General features: G+C 47.3%; 1 protein-coding gene across 16 annotated transcripts in view; it reads right to left on the bottom strand.

Moving 5' to 3' along the window:
• Positions 1-10940: 10940 nt before the first annotated feature.
• Positions 10941-17639, bottom strand: part of Pard3 (par-3 family cell polarity regulator) — a 509597-nt gene continuing 502898 nt past the window's right edge. For all 16 annotated transcript variants that reach the window (XM_075977728.1, XM_075977722.1, XM_075977727.1 and 13 more), the window contains 2 exons: positions 17020-17147; positions 10941-12753 (listed from right to left, as the gene is read on the bottom strand). In XM_075977728.1, coding sequence (XP_075833843.1) covers positions 12411-12753; positions 17020-17147 — 471 coding nt within the window. In that variant the 3' untranslated portion in view covers positions 10941-12410. The remainder of the gene's footprint in view (positions 12754-17019; positions 17148-17639) is intronic.

The following is a 17639-nucleotide window of genomic DNA, read 5'->3' as shown; positions in this document are numbered from 1 at the left end:
ACAATACAAAGAAGAAGGGAAGAAATCAAAGTATTTTTATAGCAGACAATATGATTGTAAGTTCTACCAGGAAACTCTTACAGCTGATAAACACAAAGAGCAAAGTAATTGCTACAAAATTAGCACACAGCGGTCAGTAGACCACTTAAATACAAATGACTGAGGAAAAAATTAGGAAAACAGGAAAACAATGCCTTTTGCAATAGCCTCAAGTATAATATAAAACCTCTTGAGGTAACTCTACCAAGCAAGGGAAATCCTTGCATGATTAAAAAAAAAAAAGACTTTAAGACACTAAGAAAGAAACTGAAGAAGATATCAGAAGATGGAAAAAAAATCTCCCATACTCATGAATCAGTAGGATTAATATAGTAAAAATGGCCATCCTTCCTGTGGTGGTTTGAATAAGTATGACCCTCATAGATTCATGGGTTTAAATGCTTGAACCATAGGGTGTGGCACTATTAGGAGGCATGGCCTGTTGGAGTAGGTGTGGCCTTGTTGAAGGAAGTGTGTCACTGTGGGGGTGGGCTTTGAGGTCTCATGTATGCTCAAACCACACACAGTGTGACAGTTCACTTCCTGTTGCCTGCAGATCAAGACAGAACTCTCAGCTCCTTCTCCAGCACCACGCCTGCTTGCATACTGTCATGACAATAATGGACTAAACCTTTAAGACTGTAAGCCAGCTCTAATGAAATGGTTTCCTTTATAAGAGTTGCCATGATCGTGGTGTCTCTTCACAGCAGTAAAAACCCTAAGACACTACCCAAAGCAATCTACAGATCCAGTGTAATCTAAAGCAAAATTCTACCACAATTCGAAGCATGATTAATAAGAAGCTCAGGGTCAGAAATTGGGGTTTAACACAAAGATCCAAAAAACAAAACAGCCCCACTGATTCTTACCTCGACCTCAGTCTGAAATGGAGATCCTGCCTCCAGGAATCTCAGCATGAGACTGTGAGTCTGAGAGTTGTTTCCTCCCATTTTATAATCCTCTCTAGGGTTGGGATTAAAGGCATGCACCACCGTCATTAAAGGCATGAACCACCCAGATTCTATGGCAACTAGTGTGACTACTGGGATTAAAGGTGTGTGTTACGATAATCTGGTCTGTAAGTAAAACAATGGGACTGTTTTACTCTCAGATCTTCGAGCAGTCTTTGTTTATTAAAACATAATTGAAATCCCACTATACACTATTCTTCATAGAAGTATGAGGGGACAATATCCAGCTTCATCTGGAAACACAGAAAGCCCGGGATAGCTAAAACAATCCTAAATAATAAAAAACTGTTAAAGGCATCACCATCCCCAACCTCCAATTGTACTCCCGAACTAGAGTAGTAAAACGCAGCACAGTATTGATACAGAAACAGATAGGCTGATCAGTCAACTGAAGACCCAGACATATATCCACACATGTATGGACCCCTGGGTTTTTGTAAGCCAGAGATATACATTGGAAAAATAGACAGTACGTTCAACAAATGGTGCTGTTCAAACTGAACGTCTGTGTGTAGAAGAATCCAAATAGATTCATACTTATCACCCTGCACAAACCTCAACTTTAAATGGATCAAAGGCCTCAACATATAACCAGATGCACTGAATACCATAGAAGAGAAAGTGGGGAATATCTTGAACTCATGGACACAGGAGACGACTTTCTGAACAGAACACCAATAGAACAGGCACTAAGATCTACAACTAACAAATGTGTCCTCGCAAACCTGAAAAGCTTCTGCACGGCAAAAGACACTGTCATGCAGACACCGTCACAGGCTACTGAATGGGAAAACATTTTTACCAACTGCACCCCAAAAGAGGGTTAATATCTAAAATACATAAAGAACTCAAAAACTGGACATCAAGAGAACAAATAACCCAACTTAAAAACTGAATACAGCTCTAACACAGAGTGTTCTCGAAAAATTAAACACACTTCTAAGAAACACTTAAAAGAGATGTTCGGTGTCATCAGGGAAATGTAAATCAGAACTGCTTTTAGATTTCATTTATACCAGTCAGAATGGCCAAGATCAATAAAACAAATGACAACTAATACCCGTGAAAATGGGGAAGTGGGGACCACTTCTCTGCTGCTGATAGGACTGCAAACTTGTACAGCCACTATGGAAATCAGGGTGGTGGTTCCTCAGGAAGCTGAAATAGATCTACCTCAAGAGCCCAATGATGTACCCAAAGATGCTTCATCCCATCATAAAGACACTTGCTCAACCATGTTCATTGCCGCTTTATTAATAATAGCCCAAATTTGGAAACAACCTAGATATCTGTCAACAAAGTAATGGATATAGAAAATGTGGTACACTTATACAATGGAGTATTGCTCAGCTTTTTAAAAACTGGAATCATCAAGTGTGTAGGTAAATGGAAGGACCTAGAAAAAAACCATCAACCCAGAAACATAAATATGGTATTTATTTGCTTATATGTAGATTTTCACTGTTGAATCTTGGATAAACAAGCTATAATCCATATAATTATATTTTCATATTGATATATTCTATTCATAAACATTAATTTTAATAACCTACACATACTAATATACTTTGCACCTTAATTTACTTGATTATTCCTACATTTTTAATACTTACATATTTTTCTCTTATAATTTTTAAGTATCTTCGAAGAATAAACCTGGCTATCTTTGGGTCTTGTTAGTTCATGTCTACAAAAAGGAAACCCAAGTGTCATATGGTATACAATTTCTGCATTCCTAATACCCTTCCAAATTTTGTTGGGTTCTCAGCATTCTCCAAGGCTCAGCTTACATGCCATTCCTCACACACCTTCCCTGTCCCACACTGAGTTCAGTCTCTTCCCGTTATGCTCTGATAGGCCTTGGTCTGCCAGTGTGTGTGTGTGTCAGCGTATGATGCTTCTGCCGTTTTAGACTGCCATTTTTATAGTCATACCACAGTCTCACAATTTATCACTGAATGCCAGTGACAAAGCAAACATACTATCTGGTATGCAGAAGGCTCTGAATGAGTGGATTGGTAGGTGGATGGATGGATGGATGGATGGATGGATGGATGGATGGATGGATGGGTAGGTAGATGCGTGGATGGGTGGGTGGGTGGATGCGTGGGTGGGTGGGTGGGTGGGTGGATGGGTGGGTGGGTGGGTGGATGCGTGGGTGGGTGGATGCGTGGGTGGGTGGGTGGGTGGATGGATAGGTGGGTGGGTGGGTGGATGAGTGGGTGGATGGATGGATGGATGGATGGATGGATGGATGGATGGATGGGTGGATGGGTGGATGGGTGGGTGGGTGGATGGATGGATGGATAGGTGGGTGGGTGGGTGGATGGATTGATAGGTGGATGGGTGGATGGGTGGATGGATGGGTGGGTGGGTGGATGCGTGGATGCGTGGATGGGTGGGTGGATGGATGGTTGGGTGGATGGATGGGTGGGTGGGTGGGTGGATGGATGGATGGATGGGTGGATGAGTGGATGGGTGGATGGATGGGTGGGTGGATGGGTGGGTGGGTGGATGGGTGGATGCGTGGATGGGTGGATGGATGGATGGGTGGGTGGGTGGATGGGTGGGTGGGTAGGTGGATGGGTGGATGGGTGGATGGATGGATGGATGGATGGATGGGTGGGTGGGTGGATGGATGGATGCGTGGATGGGTGGATGGATGGATGGATGGGTGGGTGGATGGGTGGGTGGATGCGTGGATGGGTGGGTGGGTGGGTTGATGAGTGGATGTGGCAGGAAGCAGGTTTTGGTCCTGGAGTTATAGCATCTTGCCATTTTTTAAAGCCCCAGGAAATTCTGAGAGAACAGGCAATGGATGTTGAGCCCTGAACTTCCATCTCTCCCAGAGACTGCAGAACTAACTCAGCGTCATGACCCTGTTTTCTTTTAGAAGCCTAAATCCTCCAGACCACCCTCATTAAGAGGTCTCCCATCCCCAAAGGCTTCAAATATCAATCACCGATCACTCCCTTCTCACTCTAAGTGATACCCATAGCTTTCCAGAGTGGCTAGGTTTCAATTACGCAACTCATATTTTGGGCTTGGAAACCAGGTATGTCTGTTTCTTGTGGACCATTTCTCTTCCTTTCTTGGAATGCACCCACACGCCTTCTCTGTGGCTTGTTAACTATGCTGTGTTTCTTGACTCCTTACGCAATCTTTGCTAGCTCATTCGTGAAGAATGGAATACCTGAGCCACCATCTTGCAGGTACCTTTGTCTTGATGCTGACTTCGACACTCAGAGAAGACCCTTCTAACACACTGGCACATGCTTTTGAACTGCCTGGGTCCAGGAAGCTTGTCCTGGGGTAGCACCTACAGGGATCATGCCTGCCCAGATTTCCTCCACACTCTACCTAATAAACATGCCCTCAGGAACAGCCATCTCCCATTCCAAAGGTCCTTTGACCCACCTTGTTTCAGGTCTCTTTCTCCTGTTGATGTTCTTACTTTTGGTCCTTCTCGTAATAAACTCCCTCAGGCAAACTTACCTGGCAAAATAAATGTAAGACAAACATTTCCTCATTTTTTTCTTTTTCTTTTTGTTCTAGTATGTTCACAGGTGTGCAGGTGTATGTGGGGGCGGGGCACACATACGGAGGCAAAAGGACAGCCTTAGGCATCATTCTTAGGAGCCACCTACCTTAGCTTTTGAGACAGGATCTCTCACTGGCCTGAGGCTCACCAGCTTGGCTGTACCATCTGAGTCTTAGGGATCCTCATTATCCCATCTCCCTTGCACTTGGGGTACAAATGCACACGTGCCTCCTGGGTGTGTGGAGGGGAACCCATATATATATACATACATATAAAATGTTCTGGGGATTGAACCGGGGTCCTCATGCTTGCTCACAGGTGCTCTCTGACTGTGCCATCCCCTCATCCCCCTTCTCTACTGTTGAACGGAGCAGCCATGCTGCCGCGGTGGCTCTGCTGCTACCTGGAGGCATGCACACCTCATCCAGCCCTCCGCTCAACCGTCTCTGCCAACTCCGGGTGAAATAGCCCTTTCTTCATTCCACCTCTTGTTCCCGACTTGTGCTGTCTTCAGCATGCTAAGTACCAGTCGGGATGTGTGTCTCTCTAACCCATTCCCGGCACCTAGAGCTATCCGGTCAATGAGGAAATGGATGGGTAAACATGAGATAATTCGCACACTGTCAGAATCTTTCCTTCCCATGTTTCCTCCACGCAGGCAGCAGTCATCCAATTCCAAGCATCCTTTGACCAACCTTGCTTTGGGTCCTTTTCAGGCCATATAAAATGGCCTCTTTCTTTAGAAAATCAATATTGGTTTCTTCATGGCCTTCCTGTTACCTTGAACGAATCACACAAACAGGATGTCCGTGATTTTCAATTAATCCATAGGGAATGCCTAAAAGGACTTAAGATACACAGCTGAAGACACTAACGCAGCAGCGTCTGCAGCAACCAGCCGGATTCTAGGTCCCTGCTGAGCGTCCCCTAATGAAAGGGGAGCACATTTCCTGGCTTACAGGAAGGAGAGCCAAAGCCAAAGGAAGCGCCTCATTCAAACGATTAGATACTGGAAACTCGGTCCTTGGCCAGTCATTCTCCCAGATGCTGGGAGCCTATAGCTGTCTGCTGTCTTCTCTAGGGGCGTGAGGTTGCAGACCAGCTGCGGCCTCTACCTGCCTCCTGGCCCTGTGGTCCGTTTTCAGGACCCTTGAATAAGGCCTGTGCTGCACACACGGATGGACACATCCTTACTGCTCTGCACACAGGAGCCCTGGAGAAATTCCCAGGGGAGAGTGGGCTCCAGACAGTTACCCTTCCTCTCCCCATACTCGGAAAGGGAGGCCAGTCTCTGCACTGACAGCCTCTTTGAGATATCACACATATGTTTGATTAAGATCTTGAGTGAAATAAGCCATTGGCTTCATTTAGACTGTCTCAGAGTTAAAAGTTTCCTTCCATGCATAATTAATAGTCTACCTCTTTGAAGATAAATTCTATCCACCCAACTATTAATATATCATTTCCCTTTTGCTTATTGCTATGTCATTTCTTTGCCCAAAGTAAAATACAAAGTAAAAAGGATTGGTAAAGAATAAATTCTTCTAAAAGTAATTTACATTTTTGTTCCCAGGGAGAAAAGCTGGAGGATGTTTTAAATGTGTGCTCAGCTGACAGCCGGCTGCAAATGTCTTACATCTAGCCAGCTCTGGCCCTTTGTGCCGAAAGTGCCAACGATGTGGCACAAATCTACATTGCATCTGCCATCTCTCAGTGTCTCTTCTATTTTAGAGGGGTTAAAGGCTTCTCCAGAATCTGCTGGGGCTGGCTCTTGTTATGAGCATCCTATGCTTGGCTGTGTTCTGCTTCCCTAGGGCTGTGGCCCGCCCACTTTCCAAAGCAAACCCACTGTTTCCAGTCTCTTGAGTCTTCATTTTCTCATCGTTAAATAGCCTGACTTGGAAGTTCATGGAAGTTCCCAGAAACAAGCAAACCACATCTACATTGAACATGGTGATTGACATGTCAGAACTTCAGTGACCATGGACTGGTTGGTATACTGCAGGTCCAGAGCCAGGCTGTCTTGGGCTATCTTTGTCAATAGTCATCTGTTGCCCACCACTGTGAGATCCAACATCCCTGGGAAGATTAGACAGATATGAACATCCCTGGGAAGATTAGATATATATGAACGGGCTCTGCACGCCCATCAACCCCAAAGCTAAGAATGTTGCCAGCTAGCGTCTGAGGCCTGGATCTGCGATTTCCCCCACTTTGCTGTAGATCACCTAGCTGATGATGTTCCCCCAGAACTGCTTTTGGAAAGCATTTTGGTTTATTATTCTCTTGGTTACCACAAGGGAGCAAGGGTATTTGGGGTAATCTAATCAATCCATGTTCCCCGGCCATGGTTATTCATAATTGCCTCTAAAGGAAGTCAGGCTTCTTCTGTTTGTAATGAGAGGGAGCTGGGCTTTTTAAGAGGAAGGAGCACTTCCTGGTCTGCTAGTCATGAACACTGACTCACCGGAGCCGGGTGGTGAGCTACAGTCACTCAGAAGGGACTGCAGCAGATCCTGCACACACAGAATCCTGACTGGAGGGCAACAGGTCGCAGTCATGGTAAAGGCCCACCCTCAGATCCCGAGAATGGAACCTCTGGCTTGGTAGCCGGGCAGCTCAGTCGCCTGACTAAGGGTCCACCCTTCAGGAAGGCAGCACCACTTTAAGCCACGCTACATGGAGGGGAGGAATAGCTATGCCTCTGATGTCATGTTTTTCTCCCCTGAAGCTCCATCCACAGTACAGTTCTTACAAGGCCACAGCCATACAACTTTGTAAGTCTGCCTCTTTTCTGGTTACTCAGAAAAGGGTTCATCTCTCACTCCTTTCTGTCTCTAGGTATGCTTTCTCTCGTACTCTGGGCTTCCTGATTCTTTCTCTGAAGTTCCCTCCTGTAAGAAGAGGCTGCTTGTTTGTTCCCTGCTGCCCAGACCTGAAATAATCACACAGAAACTGTATTAATTAATGCACTGCTTGGCCTATTAGCTCAGGCTTCTTATTAACTAACTCTTAAATCTTAAAATAACACATTCCTATTATTTTGTATTTTACCACCAGGCTTGTGGTTTACCGGTAAGGTTCCAGGGCATCTGTCTCCTTTGGCAGTTACATGGTATCTCTTTGACTCCACCTACTTTCTCTCTATATCTCTGTTTGGATTTCCTGCGTGGTTTTATTCTGCCCTGCCATAGGCCCAAAGTGGCTTTTTTATTAATCAATGGTAATAAAATATATTCACAGTATATGGAGGGGAATCCCACATTACCTCTCCTTTTCTGTCTAAATGAAAAAGAAAGTTTTAACATTAACATAGTAAAATTACATGTAACAAAACAGGTATCAAGCAACAATTACAGTTACAATATTTAGTCCATTTACATTAGACAAATTAAGGAAAATACTCTATTATCTTATCCTCTCTTCATGAGTCCAGGCAGGCCTTCAAACTGTGATCCTCCAGCTTGAGGAGTGGCTGTGATCACCCATCAGGCTAGCTCCAGGTCTTTGGTTTTGATGAAACCTTTGCGGCGCCAGGGTGGATTGAAGTTAGGGTTTGCACTGAATCATGAGAGAAGTGAGCCGCTGTCGCCACTGCCACTGACGCTGCTGCCATTGGGTCTCAATGAAAGCAAATCCCACATGAGTTGAATTCTAAAACCAGGCCACTAGCCAAGGTCAGGGTTGGTTCAGATATTCGGTTGTTTATTTCCTTGTCATTTGCAAGTGATACTATACGTCTCTTTCCCATTCGTAGCTAGGAGTTCTCTGGGCCCTGAGCCAGGCTAGACTGTTTAAACAGCAAAACCTTCAAAGTTGTACTTAAAATATTTACCTCATAAAACCCTTGCTAGAAGCCTCAGCATGCTCCAGGAGGCTGGTGACTCCATGCAGAATGGCTCAGGAGGAGACACCCATAGCTCCATGGGGACCAAGCTGTAAAAGGCTTTTGGAAGCCAGCGAAGGTGTGAGATGAGCCAGCACTTCGCTGAGCCATTCAGGGAAAGGGTGTTTTTCACACATTTAATTGATCCTAGGAGCAGAAGAGGAGGCTGGAAGAACAATTCCCCACAGCTCCGTGTGGGGCAGAGGGCTTTGTTCCTGCACTGCCCTCCAGCGCCCCTGACCCTGGGCATCAGCTGGAGAGCTTGCTCTGAAAAGCAAAGAAGCAAATAAGAAGATAAAAAGAGATTATTTAGAGCTGAAATCAGTCTCTTTGTCTGTCTGTCTGTCTGTCTGTCTGTCTCTGTCTTTTTCTCTCTGTCTCTCTGTCTTTGTCTCTCTCTCTCTCACTCACAGAGACAGACAGACACGGGGAGGGTAGTGGTATGAGAACGATTCTTTGGCAAAGCTTACAGACATCATAAGAGACCTGCAACAGTGAAATTCACTCGTATAGGGTGTAATGTAAAGAAACCACATTTGCCAGGCCTAGGAAGGCAAACCCGTCATCCAGCTGAAGCAGGAGACTGGCAATTTCAAACCCTGCCCCAGCCACAGAGTGGAGAAAGTAGCGGCCAGCCTGGGGAACTTAGCAAGACACCAGGAAGTAAGAGCTTTTAGCCAGATGATTAAGGTGTGTTTCCTAGCACCCACATGGCAGTTCATCAGTGCCCCAAACTCCAGTTCCAGAGGATACCACATCCTCTTCTGGCTTCCAGGGACTCCTTTGGTTCTGTACTCAGCACCATCGGAGGAAAAAAAGAAATTGAATTTAGGGACTATGATCACCTATAGATTCCTACATTGCCCCAAATGTGTGATGTGTATGTGTGGTCTATATGTTGGGTGGTGTGATATGTGTGTGTGTGTGTGTGTGAGAGAGAGAGAGAGAGAGAGAGAGAGAGAGAGAGAGAGAGAGAGAGAGAGAGAGAGAGATGGAAAGGTAACTGGTGACAAGAATCCATCTAGTATGAAGTCCTCTGTATGGTGGGCACCAGCCTCACCTTTTGCCCAGAACTTCGAGGCTAGCAGCCCCTTGCTTTTAAAAAGAAAGAAAGAACGTTTATGTTCAGATCACCCCTCACCCTCACATGGCTTTAAAGCCGCGTTAGTTCAGCTGATGATGTAGTCATTCCTCAGAACCTAAGGTGATTTTCCATCAGCTCTTGATCCAGTCATTCCTCAGAACCGAAGGTGATTTTCCATCAGAGCCACCCCTTCCGCACGCACACTCTCTGACCTGGGACACTCTCATTAGCTGCCATATTAAGATGCTAGCCCGTCTCTGCAGTGGAAAGAAGATTATCTCCTTACTTCATGTGTCACTGCTGGAGCAATCGTTGTTCAAAGGAGGGGGGGAAGAAAATAGAAAGAGGGAGTGTCCAACAGATATTTGAATTTTGGGTACACTATGCTTTCTAAGGAACGGGATTTCCTGTGACGATAAACAAGGTGGGATCACGCCATACCTGCTTAGTTATAGGTTGCCTTTGACTGTGCGTGTGTACATGTATGTGTGCACATGCGTTTGTGTGTGTGTGCGCGCGCATGTGTGTGTGCAGTTCTGAGGACTCGCAGAATGAGGCAGAAGCATATTAAAATGCACAAACTGAATCCCAGGTGTCTTTACTGTGGGCCTGTGCCTGCGACAGTGTAGCTAACAGGTGCACTTTCGAGTGAAGTCCCAGGCATAGGGGGAGCTGGCTGGAAAGCCACAGGGTTAGGGCACTGAGGCCACCTCCTGGTCACTCATCAGAAGCCCTCCTGTATGCATGGCAGGCGGGCAAAAACCATCGTCCATAGAGGGGACTCAGTGACAACCCACAGGAGTGGGTGTTGGTTACTGCCCGTGGGGTGGGGATGGCGGTGGGAGTCAGAATCACCCATAGGTAGGCGTGTTCACCCGTCACCGTCTATTTCATCTCAGTAAGAGTCTTTGGCCACGACAACCAAAGGCAGCCATGGACATATGTGGTGTCCTGCATGACCCTCCCTTTATTTAAGTCCTTCAGGCCACACCTCCCAGGGGCTCCTTCGGGGTCTCCAGGACTTCCACGATCCTCATTAATAAATAGCTTCATTTATACATTATTATGCATATACACATATACATGTGACAATGATAAAAACTAAGAGGCCATGAATTTGAAAGGGAGTGGAGGGGTATGGGAGGGGCTGGAGGAAGAAGGGAGGAAAAGATATAATAAATTTTAATTGAAGAAAAAAATATAAAAAATTTAAATGACAGAAAGAAAATGGGGTTGCAGTCTTTCCTATTCCCCATTCCCTCTCCTTGGGTGGTCAAATGCTCCCCCACTCGATCCTGTGTTGGCAGAGATAGGAAGAAACTTTCCACTTTCACTGAATATGAAAAAAAAAGACATCTGTTAATATACTTTCAAAAGGCAGCTAGGAGAGATTAGACAGGAAAACTAGAGACACTCAGAGAACAGGAAGAAATATGCCTTTTATTAGAAGTCTTATATGTACAGGGACAGCTGTTCCTCACAGCCTAAGGAGGCTGTGAGAAAGCCACCACCGTCCAAGGTCACCACGCTTACTTACATGGGAAACACCACTTAAACACCACGGCGAGTCATTAACAGATAAAGCCATTACACACAGATGCAAAGAGACACCGGGCTGTGGACACTTTGCGTATTTCCTAAAAACAAGTCCACACAAAAAATACAATGTGCCAGTAAAAAAAATAGGCGTATCAATACATGTCTGTTTTTCCTTTCTTTCTTTTTTTGTTAATACACGGTACTCTGAGCTTTTTTTCTCAAGATTTTTTTTTTTCACATAGAGAATTGCAGGCACTTTAGCAACCCAGCCTTGGTTTACAATACTTGATGTTCAGACCGACAGATGAACGGCAGGAGTAACAAGGGCCTCGTGACACAGGCATGCATGGAAATGTGACTCCGAGCGCTCTTCTGGGACGTCAGAGTGTTCTCAAGTGGGATGGTTTTCCTTTTATTTGTTTTATGCTTCACGGCAGAATGACTTGGTCATGTGGTCTCGCCGGGAAGGGACGCATCACATGGCTACAGGAGACAAATACTGACTCCAGTCTCAAACACTGTACTGAGATTCCTTTTCAGAACCCAAAGCTGGTTTTTCCTTGTCCTACCCACTCTGTGTCTTCCTGGCCAACCTATTGCAAGGCAAATAAAGTAAAACAAGGACAGGATAGATCGGTCAGAGCTTCTCCGTCAGTTCCTGCCTCCCTCCACAGGGTCCCCTGCCCCTTGTTCCCAAGCGTCATGAAGGTGACTGAACAAGTGTATTCATAAACACAGACTAGAATCGTTGTGACATGGGTAGTGAAGGTAGTTATAAGGCAGTTGGAAAGAACCCCCCGACAGCCAAATGGCACTGACTCATGGTTTAGCTTCTTCACTACCGCCCCGAGCCTTTGTTCTCCAAGGACAGAAAAGGAAACGTGGACTGAGTCCCTGAACAGGGACAACCCTGCTGCCAGGTCCTGGAGCGTCCTTGTCCTGGGTGCATGCCATCCTCCCTGTCATCTACCAGAGGCTGAGATGCCACCCTAGTGGAGAGTCCAGGGAGAAAGGGCTCAGCAGCACTGCAGCCTCAGCGTCACTCTCCAAGGTGAAGCTGCGACACCCAAGCCATAGGCATCTCATACACGGCACGGAGAAGCAGGTGGGCGGTGCCTTGGACTTGGAATTGTTAGGAGGGGGCATCCTTCCATGAGAGAGACACTGAGACACAGTGGCAAAGACATTAAGGCCTTCTGTTTCTTTGCTCGAGCTGCTTAAAGGCACTGATACCAGCGACAGAAGTGTTCTGTAGTACCACTGGAGGGTTTTCACACTCCGAGAACGCAAGTCTTCTGAGGAAAATGTCCTTTATTGCATGACGTGACGTGCTGCCGTCTTCACCGGGGCTCAGGAGTAGAAGGGCCGCCCTTTCTCGGGGGTCTGCAGTCTGTTTAGCCTGGCCACCTGAGATGGAGATGGAGGCACATCTTGCCGGAAGGGCCCCCTGACTCCATCAGCAGGGGGCTGCTTCTTCAGCTGCTGCTCTTTGCGCCTCTGCTCCTGGCGGAGGAGCTCCTGGGTCTCTAGCATGACCCTGGCATTGAAGCCATGCCCGCCTAGATAGCCGTTCCTGGAGCCCTGGTAGCTGGAGTACCTGGGGTTCTCCTTGGCACTCTGGAAGCCTTCGCCAGGGGCATAGTTCTGCTCCCAGGAGTCCTGTGATATAGAGCTGGCATTCTTCCTGCTTTGCCTAGCAATAAAGCAAAGAAGTCCGTCAGGCATGAGAGAGAGAGAGAGAGAGAGAGAGAGAGAGAGAGAGAGAGAGAGAGAGAGACCATGACCTGGTCATTCACCAGGTACCATGGTGGGGCTGGAGATCTCAAAATTGACATTGCTTGAGGCCCAAGCTTGAGGATCTGAGCTCAATCCACAGTACCCATGTAAAAAGCTGAGTGGGGTAGCACACATTTGTAATTCCAGTACTAGGGAGAGGAGAGAAGAGATCCATGGGGCTTCCTGAGCAATGAGACCAGAGGGTGTGCTCTGGCCTTCACGTACTCACACACACGCTCATGTGCACGGTCACACACGCACCTGCACTGAGTGTGCAAACACACCACAAACAATGACCGTCCTCAGCGAGTCCTCAGTTTCAGTTAACTGGCCGGCGCAGACAGAACAAAAGACAGAAGCAGACTCAGCAGCTATTGAGACACAGGTGCCTCTCCTAGCGTGTGGTGCCCTCTTGCTCAGGGCGACCATGTCCCCTGTAGTGTGGGCACAGATACAAGGGTGTAAGTGTTAGAGGTCTGGCAGCACTTAGCTGCGTGATAAGTGCTGCTCACTTTAGTGTTACTGTTCAAGTTGAAACAACCCCAGTGATGGATTACAGTATCGCTCAGACAAGAAGGAAGTACAGCCGTCCAAGGGCTAGGGTGGGCTCAGCTGCTAGGGCACTAGCCTAGCATGCAGGAGGCCTGGGTTGCATCCCCAGCACCACATACACAAGGTATTGTGAGTGCATGCCTATTATTCTAGCATTAGGGAAGTAGAGGCAGGAGGATGGGAAGTCCAAGGTTCTCCCTAGCTACATAGTGCGTTTGAGACTAGCCTGGGAGGCAGGAGACAGTCTCAGAAAGACAACAGATCAGCCACAAAAGCCACAAAACACAGCAAATAATGCAACAGGCAGCTCCTTCTTCAGCTTGGCTCTCTGGGGTCCTGTGTGTCAGTGGCTGTCACAGGTTGTGCACAACTTCCCGTCTGGAAACACTATCCCACCTCACAGGTTTCCTTCACCAAAGACCAGGTGCTTCACTAGATAACCCATTTCCTATCAGCCCAGGATAGGGAGACAAACCCAAACCATACAGAAACGTCACATCCGACCACTTCTGCAAGAGACTTGCTACAGTTTCCAGAAAACATGATTCTGAGACATCTTTAATTTACTAGCAAGGCGATGGATACTTCTATGACTTTGCAGTAAGATTGCCTCTGATAAAGCGTATCAATTGTGTGCCAGGAAGGAAGACGTGCCCTATTTTTCCCCTTGAAAATGGGAGAGGGAGGAGAGATGGCACTCATAAAGAAAATGTCTTATTGCTCCATTTATCAGCAAGAAAATCGTGGGTGGTGAGGGCGAGGCTCAGCCTCTTGTATCAGCCAACTCAACACTGCACATTCACGAGGAGACCATGGGACGCCACTGTGCCTCCCAAAGGAATAGAACGATCGGCATTTGAATGTTCTGGAATGCTTGCAATATGGTCCAGGGAAGAACCTGCCTATTTTCCACATGGCTGGAGCTGGAGCTGGGGAGACACTGCAGATGAAGAGAGAATTAAACCCTCAATGCCACCACAGGCTCTGGGAGCCACCAAGAACGGTGACACCCATCTGGCTTTCCTCATGGGAGCCACTGCAGAATCCTCAGACGGGATGAGTAGTTTTCTTTGCCTACAGCACTGATTATCTACATTTAAGAGGTCACAGACTCATCTGACCAGAGACGTGACAGATGAGAGTGCCTGGGATTTTACATGGTCACCTCCTCATCCGTGGTCTCCGGATACCTAGAGCCGCCTTCCTCCCCGACCCTGCATGTCCCTTGCATAGAAAGGTGTACTGCAGTCACTCCGGAAATGCAGGTTCTTTCTGCATTCAGATCTGTGAAAATGCACCGAGCCCTCTCAGGGCTGGATGAGAAGATGCTGTGGGAGGAGGCACTGTTTTGAAGCTCAAGTTAGCTTTAGATGAACGAGTACAAAAGAAAGCAAATCCTGAGGTTAGAAATGGGGTATGGGGAACACACACACACACACATACACACACACACACACCATACACACACACACCATGCACACACACACACACACCATACACACACACACACCATACACACACACACACACACACACCATACACACACACACACACACACACCATACACACACACACACACACACACAAAACTAAATAGCTAAGCACCTGGCATAGGGAAAAACAGCTTAGGAACACAGATTCAGACGGTCACTTGGTCATTATGAAGTCTGGGGGAGTTGTGGTCTCCAGGCCTAAGCTACCTCACGGGTCAAATGGGATGTAGTAGCTGAATGTGTAAGGTGCTGGGGAGAAATCAAGGAAACATTACATGCAAACTGCTTAGAAAAGGACCTGGCTCTCTTCAAGTGACTTGTGGAGCAAGTCGATGTCAAATATCAGCTTCTGGATTTAGGGTGGAGAAGAATGAGGACCACCTTTTGGAGCCAAAAGGAAGAGTAATATCATCTGGTCCCTTCCTTGTAGAGACGAAGTGGGGTAGAATCCAAGAGCTGGTGGCCACTGATGGCCCCTCCACAAGTAATAAGTAATAAGACTATGGGCCAATTAATATGGCCAGGGGCCCCCAGTGGAACTTTCTAAGGGCCGGGGGCCGTCCAATCTGTCTTTCTTCAATGTTCTTCTCCATTCCTACATCTTCTGCCTCTTTTCCTTAGCCCAGGTCCCCCCCCCCTTATGAAGTGAATTGTGTTGAAGTTCTCCTTCAGTTTGTAAGGATACTCTTAAACCCACTTGAAATACAGGAAGCAACATCTTGCCAATATAAACAAGAACTCAGCCCCTAGTGCTCTCCCACACAGGTCTGATGTGCTGTGGCCCAGCAATGTGACCGTGGAGGCGGGACCACAGCAGGGTAGAGCCATCCCAATCATGCTTGCCTCGAGATAGAGCGCCAGCCACAGTCAGTGGGCGGCAATAGCTGCCTTCAACTCGTTAGGTGCATTCCCATAGCTTCCCATAGGGGCCCTTTCCAAACACCCCTCCCAGAGCACCACAGCGGGCTTCACACTTTGAATCCCAGGAGAGAACCCCGGGGTGGCTATGGGCTCCAGTCACCAATAGTGGAGGATGCCTGCATGGCTGGACTTCAAGTATTCTGGAAGGACTGACTGACTGTGACTCTCACTTCCTTCATTTGTCAGAGCTGTTTACCGACAAGATGGGAAATCTCCAAAGAACTTTCTACAGACTTAAACCTCCTTGCCTCTTACCCAGCGTAGGCTAAATGACTTCAGCGGCTAACGTCTGTAGCTGCAAGAGCGGTTAGTGTTCCAAGGGATGTACAGCCTCACAGATGTAAAAAGACAACCGAATGAACTGGTGGGAGCATCATAACCGTGTGCGGTGGTGGAAACTTGCTCCACACCCCTCTTGTCTGACCTCTGGGAGTGTTGGCTTCCTTGAGGCTGCCACGGAGAGCACTGGACTATAGAGGGACTTGCCTTTATCAGAAGGTGAAGCAAGTTCATTTTCACGTGGCTCAGCCAATGCACAGATAAGCACCACCTTCCCCAAACTGCTTTGCTCAAATTCATGCATCTTTTGAGACAGAAGAACAAATGTCTGCAGACTGTCATGCGGCTTGTCTAGAGGCAGCTGAAGACTTGCAGGGTTTTCAATGCGTTTATTCTGCACTATCTAGTTCCTGGGAGCGAGACTTTGGTGGAAAAATGGGGGTGAATTCAGTGTGGCCAGTCATGCAGCAGAGTTTTAGACCTTTCACAGAAGACACCCAGAGCAGAGGTCCCTCATGAGCCCAACACCCAAGCTTCTCTTGTTTGATTGTCAGTAAATGAGCCAAGCACCCCTGAGAGGCTAGCACTCTCACACAGAGCAACAGAGGAGACAGAGGGCAATTAGAACGGGGTTTGTGACCGCCTGTCCAGAGATGTGCATAAAGGATTCGTCCCTGCAGTAACAGAGCTGGGGTGCACACAGCAACGGTCACCCCAGAACCCTGGGAGCCAGGCAAGCAAAAGCATGACTGTATGCCCTTTTTTCAGAGAGGGGAAGTTTCTCTTTAGGGATTACAGGTACAGATGCTGGCTCTCTTAGGCAGGCTGCCACTAGACGAGAGGTAGCGCTCCCAAGCCAAGCATGCTCGCACTGCCCACTCCTGGTGACCCCGGTCCAGGTAGAGAAGGTTGTTTCTGCAGTGCTGAGGGTGGCTCACCTTGGCAGTGAGCTGTACTGGCGCTGGGCCTGCTGGAAGCTCTCTCGCTCCTCCTGCCGCTGCCGCTGTACTTGAACCTCCACAGACACCGAGTGTCGGCCACTCTGCGATGCCGGCCGTGAGCTGGGCTGTGGGAGAGATGCACAGCTTGTCAGTGAGGGAATGACACCTGCCTTGTCAGGCCTCAAGTGGTGCCGCTTCAATTCTGGGTCTTCTGTAGTGCTGGAGATGGAAACCAATGCCCACACACGCTGGGAGAGGGTTCTGCCTGAATTATGCTGTCAAGCCTCTGATTTGTGATTCTTACCAAATGATTCTGAAACATGCTGCAGATTCTATGATTTCATTTATCCACATCAAGTTTATTTGTTATTCTACCTCATTATTTTGAGACAGCATCTATGTTACCCAGGCTGGGCTTGCATTCACTGTGTTGCAGCTAACACTGACCAGGAACTTCTGATCCTCCTTGCTCTACCTCCTGAACACTGGGATCAGCATGCCTGGTTTATCGTGGCACTGGGTATGGAACCCAAGGCTTTGTGCATGAAGGTAACCTCTACGCCAAGTGAGCCACCTCTCAGCTCCCCTCTCACTGGTTTTTTTTTTTTGTTTGTTTG

Source organism: Microtus pennsylvanicus, chromosome 6 (assembly GCF_037038515.1).
Source record: "Microtus pennsylvanicus isolate mMicPen1 chromosome 6, mMicPen1.hap1, whole genome shotgun sequence".
Lineage (NCBI taxonomy): Eukaryota > Metazoa > Chordata > Mammalia > Rodentia > Cricetidae > Microtus > Microtus pennsylvanicus.
This window is presented reverse-complemented; position numbering and strand designations above follow the sequence as displayed.